Here is a 22595-nt window from a genome sequence, read left to right as displayed (position 1 = left end):
GGGGGAAAAAAATATTGATAGACTGTAAAACACAAAACTCATTATCTTGTGTATCATGAGGACATAAACATCTCATATGCACTGTGATGGTTCCTCCCATCAATGAGTATTCTGCAGTGAAATTGAAGATATTGTATGTTCGATATTAATGACAGTCTCCTATGTCTAATAAACTTTAGGAAGTAATCAGTACGGCTCCATCCTGGGCCATACATCTGTGACCAGCGGCAGTCTGCTGGACGATCATCATTGGCATTCTGTAGTAATTGAGCGCTACAGGAGAAATGTCAATTTCACCCTTGATCAGCATACTCAGCACTTCCGCACCAACGGGGAGTTTGACCACCTTGACCTGGACTATGAGGTACGACTGAGAAAGTGAATGATTTATTGCTCTGAACTTCATTTAACAAGCAGGTGCATTATGGGATGCTAAAGCTCAAAATATTACTCCCCATAATTGGTAATTCTTAAAAGTTTTTAATTGTCCTTGGAAAAGATTCATCTCACACAGATAAAACAGCGTGAATGATGTGAGAATGAACAGGCAATATTGTGAGAATTCCCTGCTGAAAAAAAAAAAGCATGAATTTCCATGATCTTCCAAGCTGGTTTATGCTAGTTAGTGCTAGTTTGGTGCTATTCTATTATTTAAACCAACTTAACCATGTTTTTCACCAACAAAACTTGGTGATGCTGTTTGAGTAAGTCAGTATTGCTGGTAAAAGTATAGTGCACCTAAATTGAATGTGTTTTTCAAAACCTGTTTGACATTTTTTTTTTTTTTTTTTCTTCCAAAATCTTCATTTTTGAGGATTATCCTTTATGGTGTTTTACATATAATAAAAGTGAGTGGGTACTGGGGCTGTCAAGCTCCAAAATGATACAAAAACACCATAAAAGAATCATAAAAGCAGTCCATATGACTTGTGTGCTATGTTAATCTTCTGAAGTCATATGGTACTGTAGCTTTGTGTGGGTACAGGCTAACATTGAAGTCATTATTTAGTGAAAATTTTGCCAGACATGATTTGATACATATTTGATTTGAGACTTACAGTAGAAGATTCACAGTGAAAAATGACATTTAGTTCTTTTTATTGAACATAGTGCCAGTTTGTTAATACTGTATGGCTTCAGAAGACATCGAATTATAACACAAGAACTGTTTTTATGATACTTTGCAACACATTCTCACTCCCAACTCGTCACATATTGACGCTTGGTCAGAACCCCTTGGTGTTTTAATGCACAGGGTACCCCTTTAGCATAATTTTTCGATCTCCAGGGTACTCCATTGCTTTCGATGAGAAACCTTTGCCGTTATAAAATTTCCATGGGCATGGAAATTTTATCGTCATGATGAAATTATATATTTGGGTATAATTTTACCATTATGACATGTGATTTTCAATTTAATCAGCTAGAATCATTTTATTTGCATTTATTTTACTGTTTTATTTACAGTATTTAGACATGTTTAAGCATGTAACCCAACCCTTACCCTTAAACCTACCCATTTGTGTATTATATAATATAAAACACAGGATATATCAGGCAGACATGACTACAGCCACAATTTATTCAAAAAGTACAAATATTCCAAGGGTTCCGAGGCCAAACCATTGATTTGTGTGAGGAACAGACCCAAAAGTGATCACCGTCTCCATCTGCCGTCATGCTCAGATCCTGTGCACACATTCAAAAATTGCCGCCAGAAGAAGCAATATGTCTGTTTTGATTGTGAAATTACATTGGCTTTTGAGTGTCTCATGACCGATTGTGTCATGCTAAAGTTTGGGTGTATCTTTTGAATGAGATATCATGGAGTAGGATAAGATAAGTTCTGCTGTTCTTCATATAAAGATACTGTATGACTTTAGAAGACTTGGAATGTAACACAAGCTATTTGTAATACATTTCTTTTGGTCAGTTTTTGTAATAAATACCTGTGAATGTGTGTTTGTTGAGAAGTGGGTAGGTTTGGGGTAGGGGTGGGGTTAGGTGCTCCAAAATATATATGAAAATATAAATATTTATAAAATCATTTCCTTTACAAATGCAAAGAAGTAAAAGTGTCATCATTTGATGCATAAGGCAAACAACTGAAAGTAATAGAATATGCTGCACATGGAAAAATTACGTTAAAGATGCCCTAGAACTTTTTTTTTTAAAGATGTAATATAAGTCTAAGGTGTCCCCTGAATGTGTCTGTGAAGTTTCAGCTCAAAATACTCCATAGATTTTTTTAATTCATTTTTTTAACTGCCTATTTTGGGGCATAATTAGAAATGAGCCGATTCAGGGTGTGTGGCCCTTTAATTCTCGTGCTCCACGCCCCAAGAGCTCGCGCTTGCTTTAAACAACATAAAAAAAGTTAAAACAGCTAATATAACCCTCAAAATGGATCTTTACAAAGTGTTCGTCATGCAGCATGTCTAATCGCGTAAGTACAGTGTTTATTTGGATGTTTACATTGATTCTGAATGAGTTTGAGGCTGTGCTCCGTGGCTAACGGGCTAATGCTACACTGTTGGAGAGATTTATAAAGAATGAAGTTGTGTTTATGCATTATATTTGTTACAGACTCTTGTCTCTGTGAATACAGTAAGAAACAATGGTAACTTTAACCACATTTAACAGTACATTAGCAACATGCTAACGAAAAATTTAGAAAGACAATTTACAAATATCACTAAAAATATCATGTTATCATGAATCATGTCAGTTATTATTGCTCCATCTGCCATTTTTTGCTATTGTCCTTGCTTGCTTACCTAGTCTGATGATTCAGCTGTGCACAGATCCAGACGTTAATACTGGCTGCCCTTGTGTAATGCCTCAATCATGGGCTGGCATATGCAAATATTGGGGGCGTACACCCCGACTGTTACGTAACAGTCAGTGTTATGTTGAGATTCGCCTGTTCTTTGGAGGTCGTTTAAACAAATGAGATTTATATAAGAAGGAGGAAACAATGGTGTTTGAGACTCACTGTATGTCTTTTCCATGTACTGAACTCTTGTTATTTAACTATGCCGAGGTAAATTCAATTTTTGAATCTAGGGCACCTTTAAAGGGGTACCCAGTGCATTAAAACACCAAGGGGTCCTGACCAAGCGTCAATATGTGAAGAGTTGGGAGTGAGAATATGTTGTACTTTTCAGTGTTTTTGGCATTTAGAACTTGACACCTCAAGTCCCCATTTATTTCCATTTTATGGAATAGAAAGAAAGTCATGCAGGTTTGGAATCACATGAGGGTCAGCAGAATTTTAATATCCCTTTAAGCTTGTCAAAAAGCCTGGTTGGGGGCATATGCTGGTGGAAGTCCGGTTTTACATTAGTTGGATCTCATTTCATTCCCACAAAGACTGCTAACAGACTCAAAATAGAAGTCCTGTAATTGTCTCAGAATCCTTCAAGGATTTCTGTAGGATTCCATTCACACTGCAGCCATCACCCAATCCAGAGAGCTGAAGTTCAAAGCTGTGATGTCACACCAAGACACTTTGTTCTAGGGAGGTTCACTGTGATAAACTTTGTTTGCAGTGGGATTTTTATCCCTTGTTATTCTTTTCAGCACAGAGCTTCTGAAATCCGCTTCTCCACACAGGATTAATCCACACTAATAATGTGTAGCAGGATATTACTGTTATCAAACAGAAATGACGCATATTAACAATCACTGTAGAGGAATGTATAAGAAATTGATTTTCAGCGACGTAAAGAATATGGTCTGAGAGCAAATGCTTATCTATTCAATTGAGCTCAGACACTCCTGGTTCCACTGGATGCAACAGGGCTGGTTACAGCTCAGTTGGTCTGAGACAAATTGACCCCAATTAAAGTGAAAGTGTCTGATTAATTGAGCTGAGAACGGATCCAAACCGGTGAATCGTTTTCTGCTGGAGCACAGACTGCATTTACAAACAATTGCATTTATCGACTATTGTGTTGAAGTGCTAGTGCTCTGGTTGAAACTGCATGAATAATAGGACTTACTAAGCATCTTTCAATAGATAGATATTATCTGATTTTACAAAATATGTATAATTTTACTCTATTGTCACAAGCTGAAAATTTTGTTGGTTGTGGCTGATCCAGCAGGATGTGTTTGTATGATGTATCAGATAAAGTTTCAAGTTCTCCTTTTCTTCTTGACATAGGGAGAGATTGGGGTAAGATGTGCCACTTTTACTTAGGTTTTTGCTAGGGAAGTAGAAATGAAAGAGAGGTAATAATAGTAATATGCTTATTTCACCATCATATTTCAACTTAATTTACTTGTTTAATTTAAGTGTATTATGAATCGAATTTGAAAAACTGGGTTATGTCAAGGGGGAACTTGTATCATTGGAGAATATGGGAACGATTTTCATTTTAAAATAAAATATGAACATAATTTGGGGGGGGGGGGGGGGGGGGGTTGGAATCATTTACTAATGCACAGAAATATAAAATTGACTCTTACATCCATTGGTTAAGGAGGTGACTTGGCTTGCACTGACACATCTTACCCCACTCTCTGTATATATTGTTGTGTTGAATTTGGTGGGTTGTAATGCTTTGATACAGTTTTTGTGGCTTATGTTTCTAAGAAGTCTGATTTCTCCATGCAGCTGACTTTTGGAGGGATGCCTTATTCTGGGAAGCCAGTCTCAGGAGGTAGAAGAAACTTCAAAGGCTGCATGGAGAGCATCAACTACAATGGAGAGAACATCACTGACCTGGCCAGAAGAAAGAAACTGGACACTTCCAGCTTTGTGAGTCGATTCCCTTTCAGTCAACACCACAAACCATATCTGACTAATCAAAGTTTGATTTTGAGTGCATAACTTAGTCGTTTACGACCGTTGATATGTGCAGATTTAGCATGTTTGGGTGGGTTGTTTTTGCCTGGAGGGTTTTGTGGAGGTGTATGACCATGAAGAGCTGTACAAGGTTGATGCTTCAGAATGTAGACATGATATTGATGGAGCTTGCATTAAAAACCTCATATCTATGCTGTATGGATCCGTTTAATTTGTTACAACACGCCGATGGGAATGTTAATCATCTACGCAGATTTGATGACTGTTGTCAGCACTGATAATAATCTAATTTCCACTGCCTGTGATATTACAAAGAATGCAATAATTGCACATCATATTCGAGAAGCATATCAGTGTTCATTAATGGAACCACAAACATAAAGAGACACAATGCTTTTTACTGATGAAAATTACAATTTTATCTCTGCAATACAGTTACACCAGCACGTCACAGAACATCAATCAAGCATTATGTTACATCTAAATATGTTTGAATCAGATTCACATATTTTTGTTCTAGAGATTTTGATTTTGACAAGTAAACCAATTATGCTTGTACTGTATTTTAGGAGTCAAAAATGAAACCTAAAATTAAAATTCTGTCATCATTTACTCACCCTCATGTTGTTCCAAACCTGTATGATTTATTTCACTGCACAAAAAGTCAATGAATGGCATTGCGGTCTAAAACAATAATCGACCCCAGGGAATTTCATTGTATGGACAAAAACCACTTAGACATTTTCCACAATATCTTCTTTTGTGTTCCACGGAAGAAAAGAAGGCATACAGGTTTGGAACCAGATGAGGATGAGTAAATGATGACAAAATTTTAATTTTTGGCTGAACTATCCCTTTAATAGCATGAAAATAGCACAGTTCCCCTCCTTTGCAAATTTGACACGTGTCCACCATAGACAGCCTCTGAATTATTATTCATGTCTGAAGGATTATATTCAAGGTTGATAAATCACATCACATGGGCGGAGGTTCTCTTATGAAGCGCTGAGAAAGGCTGAGTGCACTTTTCTATTTCATTGTGATGAGACTGATTAAGTTCTCTATATTTGAAATAAGGCTGAAGTGCATTTGGTGCCTCAAAATTACCATTTAGAGGGACGTAGAACTGGAGAGTTATGAATAAAAGCCCTCGCTATTGCTTCCATGCACCCCTTTTCCAGCTTAAGGTTCAGAAATCGACGGCGTGGTTGAGAACATGCTGTAGCAGCACTTTGAGAGATCTTTCTTTAAGCTCATGTTCCACATGAAAGGTCTTCAACCATTTCAGACAGATTTATTTTCTAGTCACTTTATTTTGCAACTTTGTAAGTGTATTAAAGATGTTGCATTTGAGAAATACATTATACAATGTGTTAAATTTGCTGCTGAACAGAGACGTCTACAGCCAGCCTTAGTTTCTTTGCTGGTCTTACCTGGTCTAAGATGGTCTAAAACTTCTAACGCCCCTTCAAAACCCTCAAAGCATAACTAACTTGGCCATGTTGGGAGACCTGGGCCCGTACGTATAAAACTTCTCAGAAATGCTCTTAAGAATAGTCTTAAGTTTTGACTTAAGTGTCAAAAAATTCTTAGTAAAGAGTAGGTCTTTTCTAAGAGTATGAGACGTTTATCAAGAAGCTAAAAGCAACTTTTAGTAAAGTGTAAGACGGATTCTTAAGTGCTGATTTAAGTGTTGTGAACTAAGGACTACAATGATGTCAACTCAAAATGGCCGCCCTCAACCTCTGAATCAGCCAATAGCAAGCCTGGAAGGGTGAAGTCATAGCAGCACAATACCAATCATTTAATGTTATTATATAAAACAATAAAAAGAAAAACACAAATGTTTTAATATTTACATTTATTTAAAAGCAATAGCTTTACATTGTGCAAAATTATCACAAATTAGTATTGATGGTGTGGAATCTTTTTTTATTGATATTTGTCTCCTCATTTACATGATGTGTCATGAGTTCAACAACGTCTCCAACAACTGCAGGGAAGTCCACAGTCAACATAAAAGTGGCTTTCTTTTGCCGCATGGTTTGATGGTCAGTTGGAAAGTCAATGAACTGCCATAGAGTAGTGGCCAATTGTGATGAAAACTGACATCTTCAACCTTAATTCAAATATTTTTAAAAATGTGTTAAAAGATGTAAGCATATTGTGTAGCTGTGCTTGGAGTCAGTTGTTTCATGTGTGATGATGAAATGAAATTTCAAATTATTTTTGGCCAGTCTGTCATGCAAAGAAATTATGAACACATGCAAAAACAAGAGAGAACCAATTAAATATTAAAAACTGATTATGTTGTAGTCAATGTCGTATTTAAAAACATTTAAATAATATAAACATAAAAATAAAATTTTCCTCATATTTTTATGGTTTAAGCAAAATTGTTGGCGATTAACAAGAAACTCTTGTTTGTATTTCCTCTTGTGTACTGTATGTTCATTTTTTGTGCTTCCTTGTCATTCGTTCATCATCTGCGCTTTATTTTTCACTAAGCATTTTGTTTCGCGTCAGCTGTGATAAACAGACATCCACTCTCATTACCTGTGTAAGAGGCCAGATAGTGAGAGTTTTGCAGGTAAACCACTGCACACTGACGGACGCTAGAGAATGAGGTGTTTATCGTCATTGATAGTGCCTTGCATGCCAGCAGTGATTGGGCCGGGGTTCGAGACTGACTCAGAGCAGGGAGGGTTAGGATTGGAGTGTGAGTTTGAGGCGGAGCAATGAAGATAGGAGTGTGTTTGTTTATTTAAAATATCAACAGTGTTCAACAATGAATTTTAGAAATCGCATATAGCACCTTTAAATGTGTTAAAATGCATTAAACATATTAATTATTGTTTAAGTAATATTTATTACATTTATTAGGTCAGTTACAAAAAGAATTGACAATTAAGTTTATATCATTATTATCTTCATTGGAAAGCGTGTGTCTCTTCTTTGCAGCCATCTTGTTACTCTTAACTAGGTTAAGACACCTCTACAGCTCTCTTAAATAATTTAGGAGCTAAGACCCAGTCTTGACACTTAGGAACCTTTATGAATCACAATTATTCTTAAGTCTAAGAATAAGAGTAATATTACATCATTCTTAGAATTTTGACACACTTAAGACTAAAATTTTACTCTGAGCAGCTTTATACATACGGGCCCAGATTTATTTTTAAGAGGTGATATAATGTTTGATACATATTACATTGAAAACGATTGTATAACCATCTCTGTGACACGTCTACACTCTAAACAACATAAATGGTTTTTAAGTGTTTTGTATCCTGCCTTATTTTCAGCGCAACCTGACGTTCTCCTGCGTGGACACACACACGTTCCCCGTCTTCTTCAATGGCACAAGCTTTCTACAGCTGCCGGGGAGGAGGGACCACAATATGGTGTCTGTGGGATTCCAGTTCCGTTCCTGGAACCCCAGCGGCCTGCTCCTGTTCAGCTCCTTGGCAGATGGAATGCTGGAATTGGCTCTAAACGATGGAAAAGTCACAGCGCACATTAATGTCACCCAGCAGAAAAACATGCGCGTGGACATTGCATCAGGTGAGCTGACATTTTCACCCACACAGACACAGTGGTTGTTACATAGAGATCTCATAAGGTTTCATCAGCCTCTTTTTTATATTAAAAAAAACTGTTGTTTTTCTAGCATAGTAGCACCTAGCTGATAAATTACTTAATGTTTTATTTGTGTATGTTTAAATAGTATATGATCAATCAGCACCAGTTGTAGCTATTATAAAGTTGCATCATGTCCCAGAGTTAAACTTTACTGCTCAGGTTTGTCCTTTATTGCGTAAAGTCAACATGAATTTGGATACACAATGCATTTAATTCTATAACTTTTTTGAGTGAGGGCTTCATTGTATCCATCAGAATTTGATTCCAATAGGATTGTGAAAAAGCTGTTCATATCAGAGTGGACAAGCAAAGTCTCTTTGACAGTGACAGAAGGATGCAGGAGTTGAATTATAAGAGAGCTATATTTTGAAGATAGATAGATAGATAGATAGATAGATACATTCATCGACAGAAAACTAATCATATATATATATATATATATATATATATATATATATATATATATATATAAAACACAGTAAGTCTCATTTTCTTGATTTACTGCGAGTACCATGTTTTACCATGCTTAATATCGATCTAGCTTACTGCAGTGTGCAACAAGTGACTCATAGTAGCCACTAAGCGAACGCACAGAATAGCATTATAACAACATTCAACACACAAATGTATCAATATGATAAAACAGCGCTGCGTTACCCCACGTACGCTTGACCGAAAGAAGCAGAAGTGGCCGTCTGCGGTATAATAAAAGCTCCACTGCTGTCGAGCCAAAACAGCTTTCAGCCACACCCTGCTTCATACTACAGTAATGTTAATAAAAAAATGTATATATTAGTTCATCCATGAATATGGTGAAGACAACCTCCCATGATTCCACGAAAACAAAGCGTCATCAATGACTTTGTTTTGAATAAGCTACCTCTAGTTGTGAAAAATTACATACTGTGCCTTTAAAATGTCATTTTGAAAACATAGCCAGGGCCCGTATGTATAAAACTTCTCAGAAATGCTCTTAAGCATAGTCTTAAGTTTTGACTTAAGTGTCAAAAAATGCTTAGTAAAGAGTAGGACTTTTCTAAGAGTAGGAGACTTTTATAAAGAAGCTAAAAGCAACTTTTAGTAAAGTATAAGACTGATTCTTAAGTTGTTACATTTAAAGTTATAAAAAGTTTATTCAAAGTCATTAAATGTATTAAAATGCATTAAACATATTAATTATTGTTTAAGTAATATTTATTACAGTTATTACATTTCTTATTAGGTCAGTTAGAAAAAGAATTGACAATCAAGTTTATATCATTTTATCAACTCCATGTCATCATATATAATTCCAATACTTCATATCTTCATTGGAAAGCATGTGTCTCCTCTTCTTTGCTGCCATCTTGTTACTCCTAGCTAGTTTAGGAGACATCTGCAGCTCTCCTAAATAATTTAAGAGCTGAGACCTAGTCTTGACATTTAGGAACCTTTATGAATCATACTTATTCTTAAGTCTAGGAATAAGAGTAAAATTACGTCATTCTTAGAACTGTGACACACTTAAGACTAAAATTTTACTCTGAGTGGCTTTTTACATACGGCCCCAAATCATTTGGTCTTGGAAAAATTGGATGAAAAATGTTTGAGTTCATATTGAAATCTCATCACTGTCTGGAAGAAACAATTGAGATATTAAAGAGGCAAGGCTTCGTCTTAATGAAATTGTCCTTTTTTTGTTGATGTAAGATGTGTCTTTGTCAGTCTAAAGGAGGGCATTAGTCCAAAGACATCTATAGACATTCTGGACACACTCACCAAACTCCTGTGCTAATAGGCCATTAGGAGAAAGGGTAGTTATTCTTACATTGTTAACCTCAAGGCTAATTGGGCTCCGCCTCTATGGAATCCTTTATCTCTTTTAAGAAAAGCAAATTGACTCCACATTGAACTCCAGCATGGAAGAGTCAGGTAATAACTTGAAGTTCCATGCATAGTAAGTGCTCAGTGACAGCTGTGAGATTAATGTTGTGGTTTGACCTTAGCTAATAGGTCTACAGGATCTGAAATTTCGATCCTGTTTCAGACTTCAGCATGTTATTGGATTTAATGGATCAATTGTGGACTTTATCAGTGAAAGAACTGATATGGGGTGTCACTTATTCTTTTGTACCACAGAGCAAAGTACTAAGGTAACCATGGCACTATAATTAGTTGGGTTGAGTGAACCCATTTGTTGTCTGATATATCATATTATATCCCCCCCCCTCGCCCCAATTGGAATTATTCCTTCTTTTTTTTTTTCATTGAATATCAATGAATCACATGATTCTACCACACACAATCTTCATTTTCTATGAAAGCCACTCAAATGCTTTAAGATTCCATATTCGAACCCTAATATATTTATCGATATAATTTTAGACCTGTTTATACATGCAGTTGGATAGCAGAGGTTTTCTTGTTAATCTGACGTGGGGTATTAGAATGCAAATTGAGTGTACAGGTGCTGGTCATATAATTAATAATCATCAAAAAGTTGATTTATTTCACTAATTCCATTCAAAAAGTGAAACTTGTATATTATATTCATTCATTACACACAGACTGATATATTTCAAATGTTTATTTCTTTTAATTTTGATGATTATAACTGACAACTAAGGAAAATCCCAAATTCAGTATCTCAGAAAATTAGAATATTGTGAAAAGGTTCAATATTGAAGACACCTAGTGCCACACTCTAATCAGCTAATTAACTCAAAACACCTGCAAAGGCCTTTAAATGGTCTCTCAGTCTAGTTCTGTAGGCTACACAATCATGGGGAAGACTGCTGACTTGACAGTTGTCCAAAAGACGACCATTGACAACTTGCACAAGGAGGGCAAGACACAAAAGGTCATTGCAAAAGAGACTGGCTATTTACACAGCTCTGTGTTCAAGCACATTAATAGAGAGGCGAAGGGAAGGAAAAGATGTGGTAGAAAAAAGTGTACAAGCAATAGGGATAACCGCACCCTGGAGAGGATTGTGAAACAAAACCCATTCAAAAATGAGGGGGAGATTCACAAAGAGTGGACTGCAGCTGGAGTCAGTGCTTCAAGAACCACTACGCACAGACGTATGCAAGACATGGGTTTCAGCTGTCGCATTCCTTGTGTCAAGCCACTCTTGAACAACAGACAGCGTCAGAAGCGTCTCGCCTAGGCTAAAGACAAAAAGGACTGGACTGCTGCTGAGTGGTCCAAAATTATGTTCTCTGATGAAAGTAAATTTTGCATTACCTTTGTAAATCAGGGTCCCAGAGTCTGGAGGAAGAGAGGAGAGGCACACAATCCATGTTGCTTGAGGTCCAGTGTAAAGTTTCCACAGTCAGTGATGGTTTGGGGTGCCATGTCATCTGCTGATTTTCTATGGGGTATTGTGAAGAGGAAGATGCGATATGCCAGACCCAACAATGCAGAAGAGCTGAAGGCCACTATCAGAGCAACCTGGGCTCTCATAACACCTGAGCAGTGCCACAGACTGATCGACTCCATGCCACGCCGCATTGCTGCAGTAATTCAGGCAAAAGGAGCCCCAACTAAGTATTGAGTGCTGTGCATACTCATACTTTTCATGTTCATACTTTTCAGTACTTTCTTTGTATTGGTCTTAGGTAATATTCTAATTTTCTGAGATACTGAATTTGGGATTTTCCTTAGTTGTCAGTTATAATCATCAAAATTAAAAGAAATAAACATTTGAAATATATCAGTCTGTGTGTAATGAATTAATATAATATACAAGTTTCACTTTTTGAATGGAATTAGTGAAATAAATCAACTTTTTGATGATATTCTAATTATATGACCAGCACCTGTAGTTTTAAGAGCTTTGGTTTTTTTCCCTCCATCTGCAGAGAATCGTTAGCTGAAGAAATATTACCTTGACAAATTAATAAATGATTGCCTTAGTCATGCTTCTTGAATACCTTAGTTCTGGTGTGTAGACGTTGAATTGAGAGCATTCATGATCCATCTTTCTTCATAAATGGCTGATAAGGTTTATGGAAATACTGCAATGAATTGCTAATCCTTATAGCGTCAAATTCTACAACACCTGATCATTTTCTGTCAACTTCTAGTTGAACAATGTTTGTTAAATCAAAAAGGTAGCCATTAATGCTGGTTCATAATGGCTTATTATTAACAATTCTTTTTAGTGCATATTTGGAAACGCAGTTGTATTTCTATTTCATAATAAATAAAATATTTTAAAATCCTTGCAAGAGGTCTGTTTACACAAACTTTATGACTTTTTGAGGTGGAATAAATGCAATTTAATAATGACTATAACTGTATAAGAGACAGCAATTTATATAAAGATGTGGTAACATTTAATTTATTTATTGTTATAAAACACTATTGACTAAATGTATCATGTACCATTACCCGTCATAACTGATTCGTTACATCCATTTTCTCAGATCTTTTCTTTTCTACATCCATTTTCTCAGATCTCAGATTTTAGAATCAGATTGTGCTTTAAAACATTCATAAGAATCATGTCTTCATGAATTACACTACACTGTTTGTCCTGTATGTTTTTAATTCACTATAACGATTTATAAGCATCACTCGTTTGGGGAATTTTGTGCAGTGAATTCACTAAGCATAATTTGTTCAGGAATCGCACTACACTGATTTCTCTGTATGTGTTTGATTCACTGAAGATAACCGTTCATAAGCATCATTTGTTCAGTAATCGCACGACACTGATTTCTCTGTATGTTTTTGATTTAGTGAAGAGAATCCTTCATAAGCATCATTTGTTTTGGAATTGCACTTCCATTATGTGCATTATGTTTTTGATCCACTAAAAAAAAAAATGCTTATACAGTAAGAGTTATTTGTTCAAGAATCAGAATACATTGATTGTGTTGAATGATTTTGTTTCACTAGAAAGATCAGTTTGTAAAAGTCATTCTTTCGGGAATCAGACTACTGTACACTGATTGCCCTGTATGTTTTTGATTCACTAAAATGAACCATTCATAAGAATCATTCTTTCCGGAATCACACTACACTAGCTGTGTCCCAATTCACAGACTGCACAGACTTCAAAGCCCACAACTTCGAAGTCCTTGAAGGTCTAAAGCGTTCTTAAATGGGACGGTCTAGCCTATGGAGGATTACTCTTGTCGCCAAGCAACTGTGACAGCCGCTGTTGATGAGTGGCAGGAACATTTGCACTGGACTTTTTTGAAAGTTATATTAAAGGTGCTAAAGAGGATGTTTTGTTTTATACATTTTTGCAATATTACTTGAAACTGTCTTTACTAACTGATAAAAAACTATTTATTAGGTGCTCTGAAAGGAATAATATTAATATACATCATCTGTGCACGAGGTAGTGCCTTAAAAACATCAGCCAATCTTTGATTGGCCCTCTGGCTTGTCAATCACTGCCGTGACGTTCCTTGTGAGAGACGTGCGCGGATTGGCCCTCTGGCTTGTCGATCACTGCCGTGACGTTCCTTGTGAGAGACGCTCCAGTAACTTTCCACACTCCACAGGCGCTGCATGCAATGTTTTTGTCAGGAGACAGGAGTAACAACTGCAGATTATGAGTTACCTGCGGTGAGTCCGACATAATGAATCCAAAAAACACGGCACAGCGAATGCCGGTGGTAAACACTCGTGTTCCAATACTCGTGCATAAGTTTTGGGAGGCGTTCCTTTGAAATTCCTGTGAAGGAGGGGGGTTGTTCTTACGCATGCGCTCATTTCAAAAACTCACTAACAGTCTTTGGGTTCTCAGTCGATGAAAAAATCCTCTCTTTCACCTTTAAACCTGTTTAATTTTGTTCACCTTGGTCCATTTAAGTACATAATAAAGAGTATAAACTATCTATAAAATCACATCTTAGTAAGTTATGTCAACATTTAAACAGCTTTAAGATTTTTTTTTCATTTATCACTGTAAAACCTGATAAGTTACGGTAACTCAAACCATTTGAGGAAACCAATTGCCTTAAACCATTTAAGATTTAAAACCATTAAGTATGAGTACTATAAACTCATATCAAACCATTTGAGGAAACCAATTGCCTTAAACCATTTAAGATTTAAAACCATTAAGTATGAGTACTATAAACTCATATACATTAAGATAAATTCATTTATTTTAGTTTTGGTTTAGTAAACTCAACATAAAGATTTTAAGTTTATTCCACTCATTCAATTTGTCTTGACAACTATATAGCTACTTAAATGGTTTGAGGAAACCGATTGCTTTAAATGGTTTAAGTTCATCAAACTCAAAGTAATAAATTTACAGACGACTAAGCAAAAACTAACATTAGTATAAAACAATGATGACAGAACAGGAGCACTGTAAAACTCAAGTTCAGTATACTCAAAACATTTAAGTAAACTAACTAATTTTTTTAAGTTAGTAGAACTTTTTTATTCTTATTGCTGGAAACTGTATTTTAGTGAAAGTATGCACATGTAAGAAACATTTATGGAACCGCACATTATTATGTTCCGTTAATAACTGGAATTGAAACATCAAGCGCTGCTGGACCTAAAGCTATCCTTCCCATAATGACGTAGGTCAGGAGAATGATCCAGACATCATTCAGGATAGTAAGGTCATATAGTAAACTTTCATCTGTATTGTGTGAATATTTTTTTTCTCCTTTGCAGCTCAGCCCATTTGCCTGCTGGCTCCATCCTTTTCTTGTCCAGGTTAAAGGTCCATTCTGCTTGTCTTGAGCTGCAAATTGGCTTTGGAAATGTGGATGAGGATTCTGATAGTGCCGTAAATGAGCGAAGTCTTGCTAATAGGCCGCAGTTAAGTCAAATTCCAGAGGGGACACTTTACTTTTACTCATCATTTCACCAATTCATTTTCAAACTACTGATTTAAATGCATTGAGTTTTCATCATCTTTTTCTTTAAGCACTGAAGATTAATGGCTGACACGTTAAGTTAATTGACATGAATGACTCAGTGTGGCGAATCCGTTTGTAATAGGTGGAATGGTACCATGCTAGGGATTAGAACTTCCCCACTGAATCTAAATTATCCAAGATGAGTCATGCAAAACATATCTGACATGTTTTTTAGAATTAACAGCCTTGGAGAACCAGTATATTAAAGCCCCATTTTTTTTTGCTCAAACGAGAATTATTATGATGGTTTAAACATCTTGTGCTGGTAAGTTTCCTAGTGTTTTTCAGCATTTAATCATCATCTCTCAGGAGCCAATGGCGAGTACTGATTGCTTCCCTCAGTAACAGATTATTAGTCATAATTAGGTGGTTTTACAGCAAGGTTGTTGCCATGGCAATCAAGTGCACAGTTGTCAAGAGATTGATGCAACTTTTGAGATGTACTCCAATTAAGCATGAGGAATCGAGTGAAAATATGTTTGCTTTTGTTTGTTTTCCACTTATTTCCTAATGGACCCAGGTAGACTTTGTCAAACGCTGTTGTTTACAGTAAAATTGTTAATCATCATAATGATACTGTTAGGAAATGGATGTTAAATCTTTAGCGTTAGGGCGCTAATGCTCCGATGTGTCGGTGGTGTGGAGTGGTTTAAAATAGGTTCCTTTACACATTTGTTTTCCTTTTAATCGTGCTGTTATACCCTCTAAGCAAAACTAATAGGTCTTCGGAGCTTTGCTGCATGTTCAATTACAACCGAAATTGACAGGGCGACTGAAAATTGCCAGTGATTTTCCACTCATGAAATGTAAGCCTGTAAGTACAACACTGACAAGTCATGTTGCTGACAGTTTGATAAATCGCACCGATCACAGACCTGTTCTATTGTGTTAATGGGATAATTTGGAAAAAAACGTCTGATTGTCATGCTCGGTGGCATTTGTTTTGCTCCTTATATGCATTCAGCTGTGGCTCTTTCCGTGGCTCCAGCTAAGGTCTGTTACCTTCAAGGCATGTGAACTCAGAAGACTGAAAGAACTGCCAATTGCCTCTCCTTTCCTCTCTCACTATTCTATCATATATTGATCCCCCTTGTTTAAGTGAATCTGTTTTCTTTGAAATTTATGAAGCCCTCTAGCGCTTATGAATTTGAGTTGACTCTGTGCTTTGGTCTTAAATATTTGCCCCTCCGAGGTAATTTGAGAGGCTTTTCAATCCAGGCGGAAGGCAATTTAGCAAGCTCATAAACTGGGACAATATAACATTATAATCATAGTAAGGTATAGTGTTTGCCCTATGATTCCCTTGGGGGATCTCCATTATTGCAGTGTATTCCTATTCAATATTGAACTTTCAGCTCCACCAAGAAAGTTAAGGTGAATGGACATTTGGGTTTATTACTTGCTATTTATTACCACAGTGAAATGACAGAGAGTTGTGCCGATTTTTGCAGAATTGCAACACACATGCCCTGCATCTTGTTCTTTTTTCTTTTTCTTTTTTTTTTCTTTTTTCTTTTTTCTTCAAAAATATTTGGGCTATTTTGATTATGCGTTCATCTTTTAGCAAGAATATAGCTCATATTTTATTGTATTTAAATATATTCCACAGAATTCTGGTGATTCTGTCCACACAAAAAAAATCAGCAAAATCATGTTTCTTTACACCAAATCAGCATATCATGTTACACTGAATACTGGATTAATGGCTACTAAAAATTCAGATTGGCATTACAGGAATAAATTACATTTTAAAACTTATTAAAATTAAAATGGCTATTTTAAATTGTTAAAATTTTTCACAATATTGCTGTGTTATTGTATTTTTGATCAAATAAATGCAGCTTTGGTAAGCATAAGAAACTTGAAAAAAAAAAAAACATGATTTCAAAAGCATGAAAAAAATCAAACTTTTGAACGGTGTATGTTATTTTTTTTATATATATATATATATTTTTATTGTCAAAGGGAAGACTCAAATGTCATTGTTGAGATTTATATGCATTTTAACACAGTAGCTGGAAAATGTTTTTGCATCTTAAGCATTTACCAAACTTGAGAGCAAGAATATTAAATGTAAACATGCGTTTTTATTATATGCCTCCTTTTATGTGACATCTTTTTTTGTTGTATTGTTTTTGTTCAGATGGATGGATGTTTGCAATGTTTTATTATGTCTGCTCTTTCATTCTCTTTTCAGTTTTTGTTTAGAGAACTGCATGTTTCAGTGCATGATAGAGGCTTTTATTTATCAGTGAGCATTCATGAAAGTCAACTACAATAGTTTCATAGAATAAAAAAATAAAATAAAAAATCTATCAATAGAAAAGCTTGTGCATCATCACGGTGTGGTAAATATAATCACACAGACTGATTTTTATTTTTTCCAGAAACGTCTTAACACCTGGCTTATAGCAGATTGGTTTCAAAGGCTTTTATATTGCGTCTTAAGAGTCTCCATCTCCAAATGATGGAGGAGTTTGTGTATAGACGGCAGAATGGATGTGATGCAGCCATTTCTTACATTGTTCACGGAGGATGTGATGTTAATTTCCTGTTTACTCTCATGCTCTGAGTGAATTCCAAGTTAGTGAATGATCTTGATGGATGTTGTGCAATAATTCATTGATCTTTCAGGGATGTTTGTTCAAAGTTGGCCTCAAAATATGCACTGAATCGTTCCTTAACAGCTTCTTTGCTTTCAAACCACTTCTTCCTGTTTGCTTTCCTTCCTCTTTAGCCAAAATGAACAGATGCCTCATGCAAGCCTTTTTCAACAGAGAGAGCCATTTTCTCTGTTCCAAAACCCAGTGCGCCGTCTACAGAGGCAGCATTTTAAAGCATTATAGGTGTGTTTCCTATGTGTAGGCTGTTCCAAAGCTTCTTTTGGCCTTCTCAGGCAGAAACACGTGTATAGCATCCTTCATAGAGAAAGAAAATCACATCAAGCTCAATGAAATAATAAATCCAACATGGCAAGTGATAAAAGAAAAATGTAGATCTTAATAAATATATTTCATTCAATAGTTCAGGCTAATTACAACCAAAGTTTTTACCCAGTATTTTTGTGTGCTGTGTATTTTCATGCTTATTTTTAGGTACTTTATTAAAGTTAGCCACATGCTAACATCACACTCTATTAAAATCTCTTTCCAAATAATATTTTAAAACTTTGCTTTCAATTTAGTACAGTGCTAATTAAATTTTTGAACATCATGTTGTTTTTAATAATATGACTGTAACGAAGCTTATTGATAAGGGAAGAAGGAGCCAGGAACTGGCGAATGTTCAACACGTCCCCCCTCTGGGGGGACTTGTCATGTCGACCACAGCACCTGGGGGTAAGGACAGACGAGGCGAGAGAAAAGGAGATGGAAGAGAGGGACATGAGAGAGGGGAGAAAAAAAATCTTGGTCACGGATGGCAGCCACCCCTCCAGAACCCAGGCGGATGGCAGTGTGCTCTTATCAGCGAGGGCTCTTTGACAGGGCTTTTTACGTTCCTCCCAGGTTTTGGCACCACTGTAACGAAGTACGTTGATGGAATCGGCAAACGTTCAACATAACATTAATCACCAAATAAACAAACAATAAAGCGAAAGTAAAGCAGCAGCCCCTCACGGATGACTGCTGCATAAACTAAAACAAAACAACAACATAAAGTCCCGGCCTTCGCTGTTGTCATTCCTCCTTTTATCCTTCCGGAGCTCCTCCGTGGAACTCGAGACCGGTGTGGCAAGCAGGCTTATTAGCACTCATACCACTGGCCTTGCTCCGTTCCCATGGCTCTCGGCCCTGCCCTGCTTACCACAATGACACTATTTCATGTAGTATATGTAGGCCTAAATTAATCTTAAAGGTGCCCAAGAATGCTTTTTCACAAGATGTAATATAAGTCTAAGGTGTCTCCTGAATGTGTCTGTGAAGTTTCAGCTCAAAATACCCCATAGATTTTTTTTAATTAATTTTTTTAACTGCCTATTTTGGGGCATCATTAACAATGCACTGATTTACACTCGGCGCCGCCCCCTTAAATCGCGTGCTTCCTGCCGCATGAGCTGTCGACTATATTACAGTGCATTTACAAAGTTCACACAGCTAATATAACCCTCAAATGGATCTTTACAAGATGTTCGTCATGCATGCTGTATGCATGCTTCGAATTATGTGAGTAAAGTATTTATTTGGATGTTAAAGTTTTATTCTGAGTGAATTTGAGGCTGTCCTTCGTGGCTAACGGCTAATGCTACACTGTTGGAGAGATTTATAAAGAATGAAGTTGTGTTTATGAATTATACAGACTGCAAGTGTTTAAAAAATTAAAATAGGGACGGCTCTTGTCTCCGTGAATACAGTAAGAAACGATGGTAACTTTAACCACATTTAACAGTACATTAGCAACATGCTAACGAATCATTTAGAAAGACAATTTACAAATATCAGTAAAAATATCATGATATCATGGATCATGTCAGTTATTATTGCTCCATCTGCCATTTTTCGCTGTTGTTCTTGCTTGCTTACCTAGTCTGATGATTCAGCTGTGCACAGATCCAGACGTTACTGGCTGCCCTTGTCTAATGCCTTTCATAATGTTGGGAACATGGGCTGGCATTATGCAAATATTGGGGTTACGTAACAGTCGGTGTTATGTTGAGATTCGCCTGTTCTTCGGAGGTCGTTTAAACAAATGAGATTTATATAAGAAGGAGGAAGCAATTTAGTTTGAGACTCACTGTATGTCTTTTCCATGTACTGAACTCTTGTTATTTAACTATGCCAAGATAAATTCAGTTTTTGAATCTAGGGCACCTTTAATAACCATTTATTAATTTGAAAGTTTGTTTGGTATATTTAATGTTTTATAAGTAAGTATTTTATGCTCAAGACCAAAAATACAGTAAAAACAGTAATATAGTGAAATATTATAAAAAAATTTCATAACTGTTTTCTATTTTCATATATTTAAAAAACGTAAATTATTTCTGATAGCAAAGCTGCCATTACTATTTTTGTGCCGAAGTAACATTTCTTATTATCAATGTTTAAAACATTTGTGCTGTTTAATATTTTTATAGAAACCGTGATACGTTTTTTTTTTTTTGTTCATGATTCTTTGATGAATAGGCATTTATTTGAAATAGAAACTTTTATAACAATGTAAACGTCTTTGCTGTCACTTTTGATCAATTTAATGCATTCTTGCGGAATGAAAGTAATCATATCTTCCAAAAAAATAAAAAAATAATTGGAGTCCTTGTAATTAAAAATTTTGAAAACCACTGTTCCAAATCATTTAATTATTGGATTCCATGATGGTCAGGGTCACTATGTATGCAGTACGGAGCAAGGCATTGGTATTGGAACAGAGCTATTGTCTTTAGCTCATCCATAATTTACAGAAAGATCAGATAGAGGGTGTCTTATGTCCATGACTTTGCCCATTTTTAATAATGTCTGTGTGAGATCTGTTATCTTAGCTGTTCTCTCTCCTATAGTGTCTGTTACAGTGCCCTCTGTTTTATATCTCATGTCTAGTTAAACACTCCAGGCCATCCTTTTGCCAAGATGGGGGGAAAAAACAGCTTTGAAAAGCTCAAAGCTCTGACCTGTGAACTTTGCTTAACTGTGTCCATTTTCCAGAGGAAAAACAGGAGGATTGTCTATTTCAGAGCCAGTGCCATGGTTAAATTTTATCAATCAGAAATAAACAAGAGTTCTCTCTCTAGTTTTCCTGTCCCCTTCAGGGTAGTGATAGCTCCAAAAATCAATGTGATATGTGGAGGTGACTGGGAGCAGAGAATATCAGATTTATCCCTCAGGCCTCTGCTGAATTATCCAATGTTCTTGACGTAGCTTCACACAGTCTTTGACATTTACACATTCTTTTTCACTCATTTTATGTCTTTCCATCAGTTATTTAATAGTAACTTTTTTTTTTCTTTTTCATTTTATGTGAATGGATAAAGCTGAAAATTGTCTATATGGTAAAATTTCTTCAGTATTTGTGTAGCAGTTAAAGGAACACATCTAGTGCTTTTACCACAACAATAGCTGTACATGCTAACGAAACATTTAAAATGACAATTCACAAATATCACTAAAAATATCATATTATCATGGATCATGTCAGTTATTATTGCTCCATCTGCCATTTTTCGCTATTGTTCTTGCTTGCTTACCTAGTCTGATGATTCAGCTGTGCACATCCAGACGTTCTGCCCTTGTCTAATGGCTTGATCATGGGCTGGCATATGCAAATATTGGGGGCATACACCCCGACTGTTACGTAACAGTCGGTGTTATGTTGAGATTCGTCTGTTCTTTGGAGGTCTTTTAAACAAATGAGATTTATATAAGAAGGAGGAAACAATGGAGTTTGAGACTCAGTGTATGTCTTTTCCATGTACTGAACTCTTGTTATTCAACTATGCCAATATAAATTCAATATTTAATTTTAGGGCACCTTTAAAATTGACAGTAAAGACATAATGTTACAAAAGATTTCTATTTCTAATGTATTCTGTTCTTTTGAACTTTATAATCCTGAAATATATGTATCATGGTTTCCACAAAAAATATTAAGCAGTGCAACTGTTTTCAACATTGATAATAATAAGAAATGTTTCCTGAGCACCAGGTCGCCATATTAGAAGGATCATGTGACACTGAAGACTGGAATACTGTCTTCTGAAAATTCAGCTTTGCCATCACTGGAATATATTACATACATTTTAAAATATACTAAAATATCAATTGTTATTTTAAAACTGTAATAATATTTCACAATATTACTGTTTTTACTGCAGGTTTTTCGGGTCTAGGTGAGCAAAAGCGCCTGCTTTGAAATATATTTTTAAAAAAACCTTACCGACCCCAAAATATTTAAACGGTAGTGTATTTTTGTCACAAAGCATTTTGAAAGGTACAGATTCCAGTCACCTGGTTTATACAAAACATCAAAAGGCTACTTAATTAAGAACTTTAACTAAACAGCGGCATCACTTTTGTGTGAAAACAGTTTCATTAACCACCCACAAAGCAGTTTAACCAGGTCCAAATGTGATGAATTTCCACTGTGTCATTATTTTCAGTGCAAACATGCCTCCATTTTATGCCAATTCATCTCCATAATGTGCTTTATTCACAAGGCTCATTGTGCTAGTGACATTGAATTTGAAAGAGATGTTTGTGTGCATTTTCTATTGGGTTTTTGCCTGATTTGCATAAGTCCGTCAGTGAATCAGACACTAAAGCTACTTG

General features: G+C 35.9%; 1 protein-coding gene across 2 annotated transcripts in view; it reads left to right on the top strand.

Moving 5' to 3' along the window:
- Window positions 1–22595, top strand: part of cntnap2a (contactin associated protein 2a) — a 445145-nt gene that overhangs the window by 217417 nt on the left and 205133 nt on the right. For both annotated transcript variants that reach the window (XM_048174365.1, XM_048174366.1), the window contains exons 6-8: window positions 180–364; window positions 4622–4765; window positions 8119–8377. In XM_048174365.1, coding sequence (XP_048030322.1) covers window positions 180–364; window positions 4622–4765; window positions 8119–8377 — 588 coding nt within the window. The remainder of the gene's footprint in view (window positions 1–179; window positions 365–4621; window positions 4766–8118; window positions 8378–22595) is intronic.

Source organism: Megalobrama amblycephala, linkage group LG22 (assembly GCF_018812025.1).
Source record: "Megalobrama amblycephala isolate DHTTF-2021 linkage group LG22, ASM1881202v1, whole genome shotgun sequence".
Classification (NCBI taxonomy): Eukaryota; Metazoa; Chordata; class Actinopteri; order Cypriniformes; family Xenocyprididae; genus Megalobrama; species Megalobrama amblycephala.
This window is presented reverse-complemented; position numbering and strand designations above follow the sequence as displayed.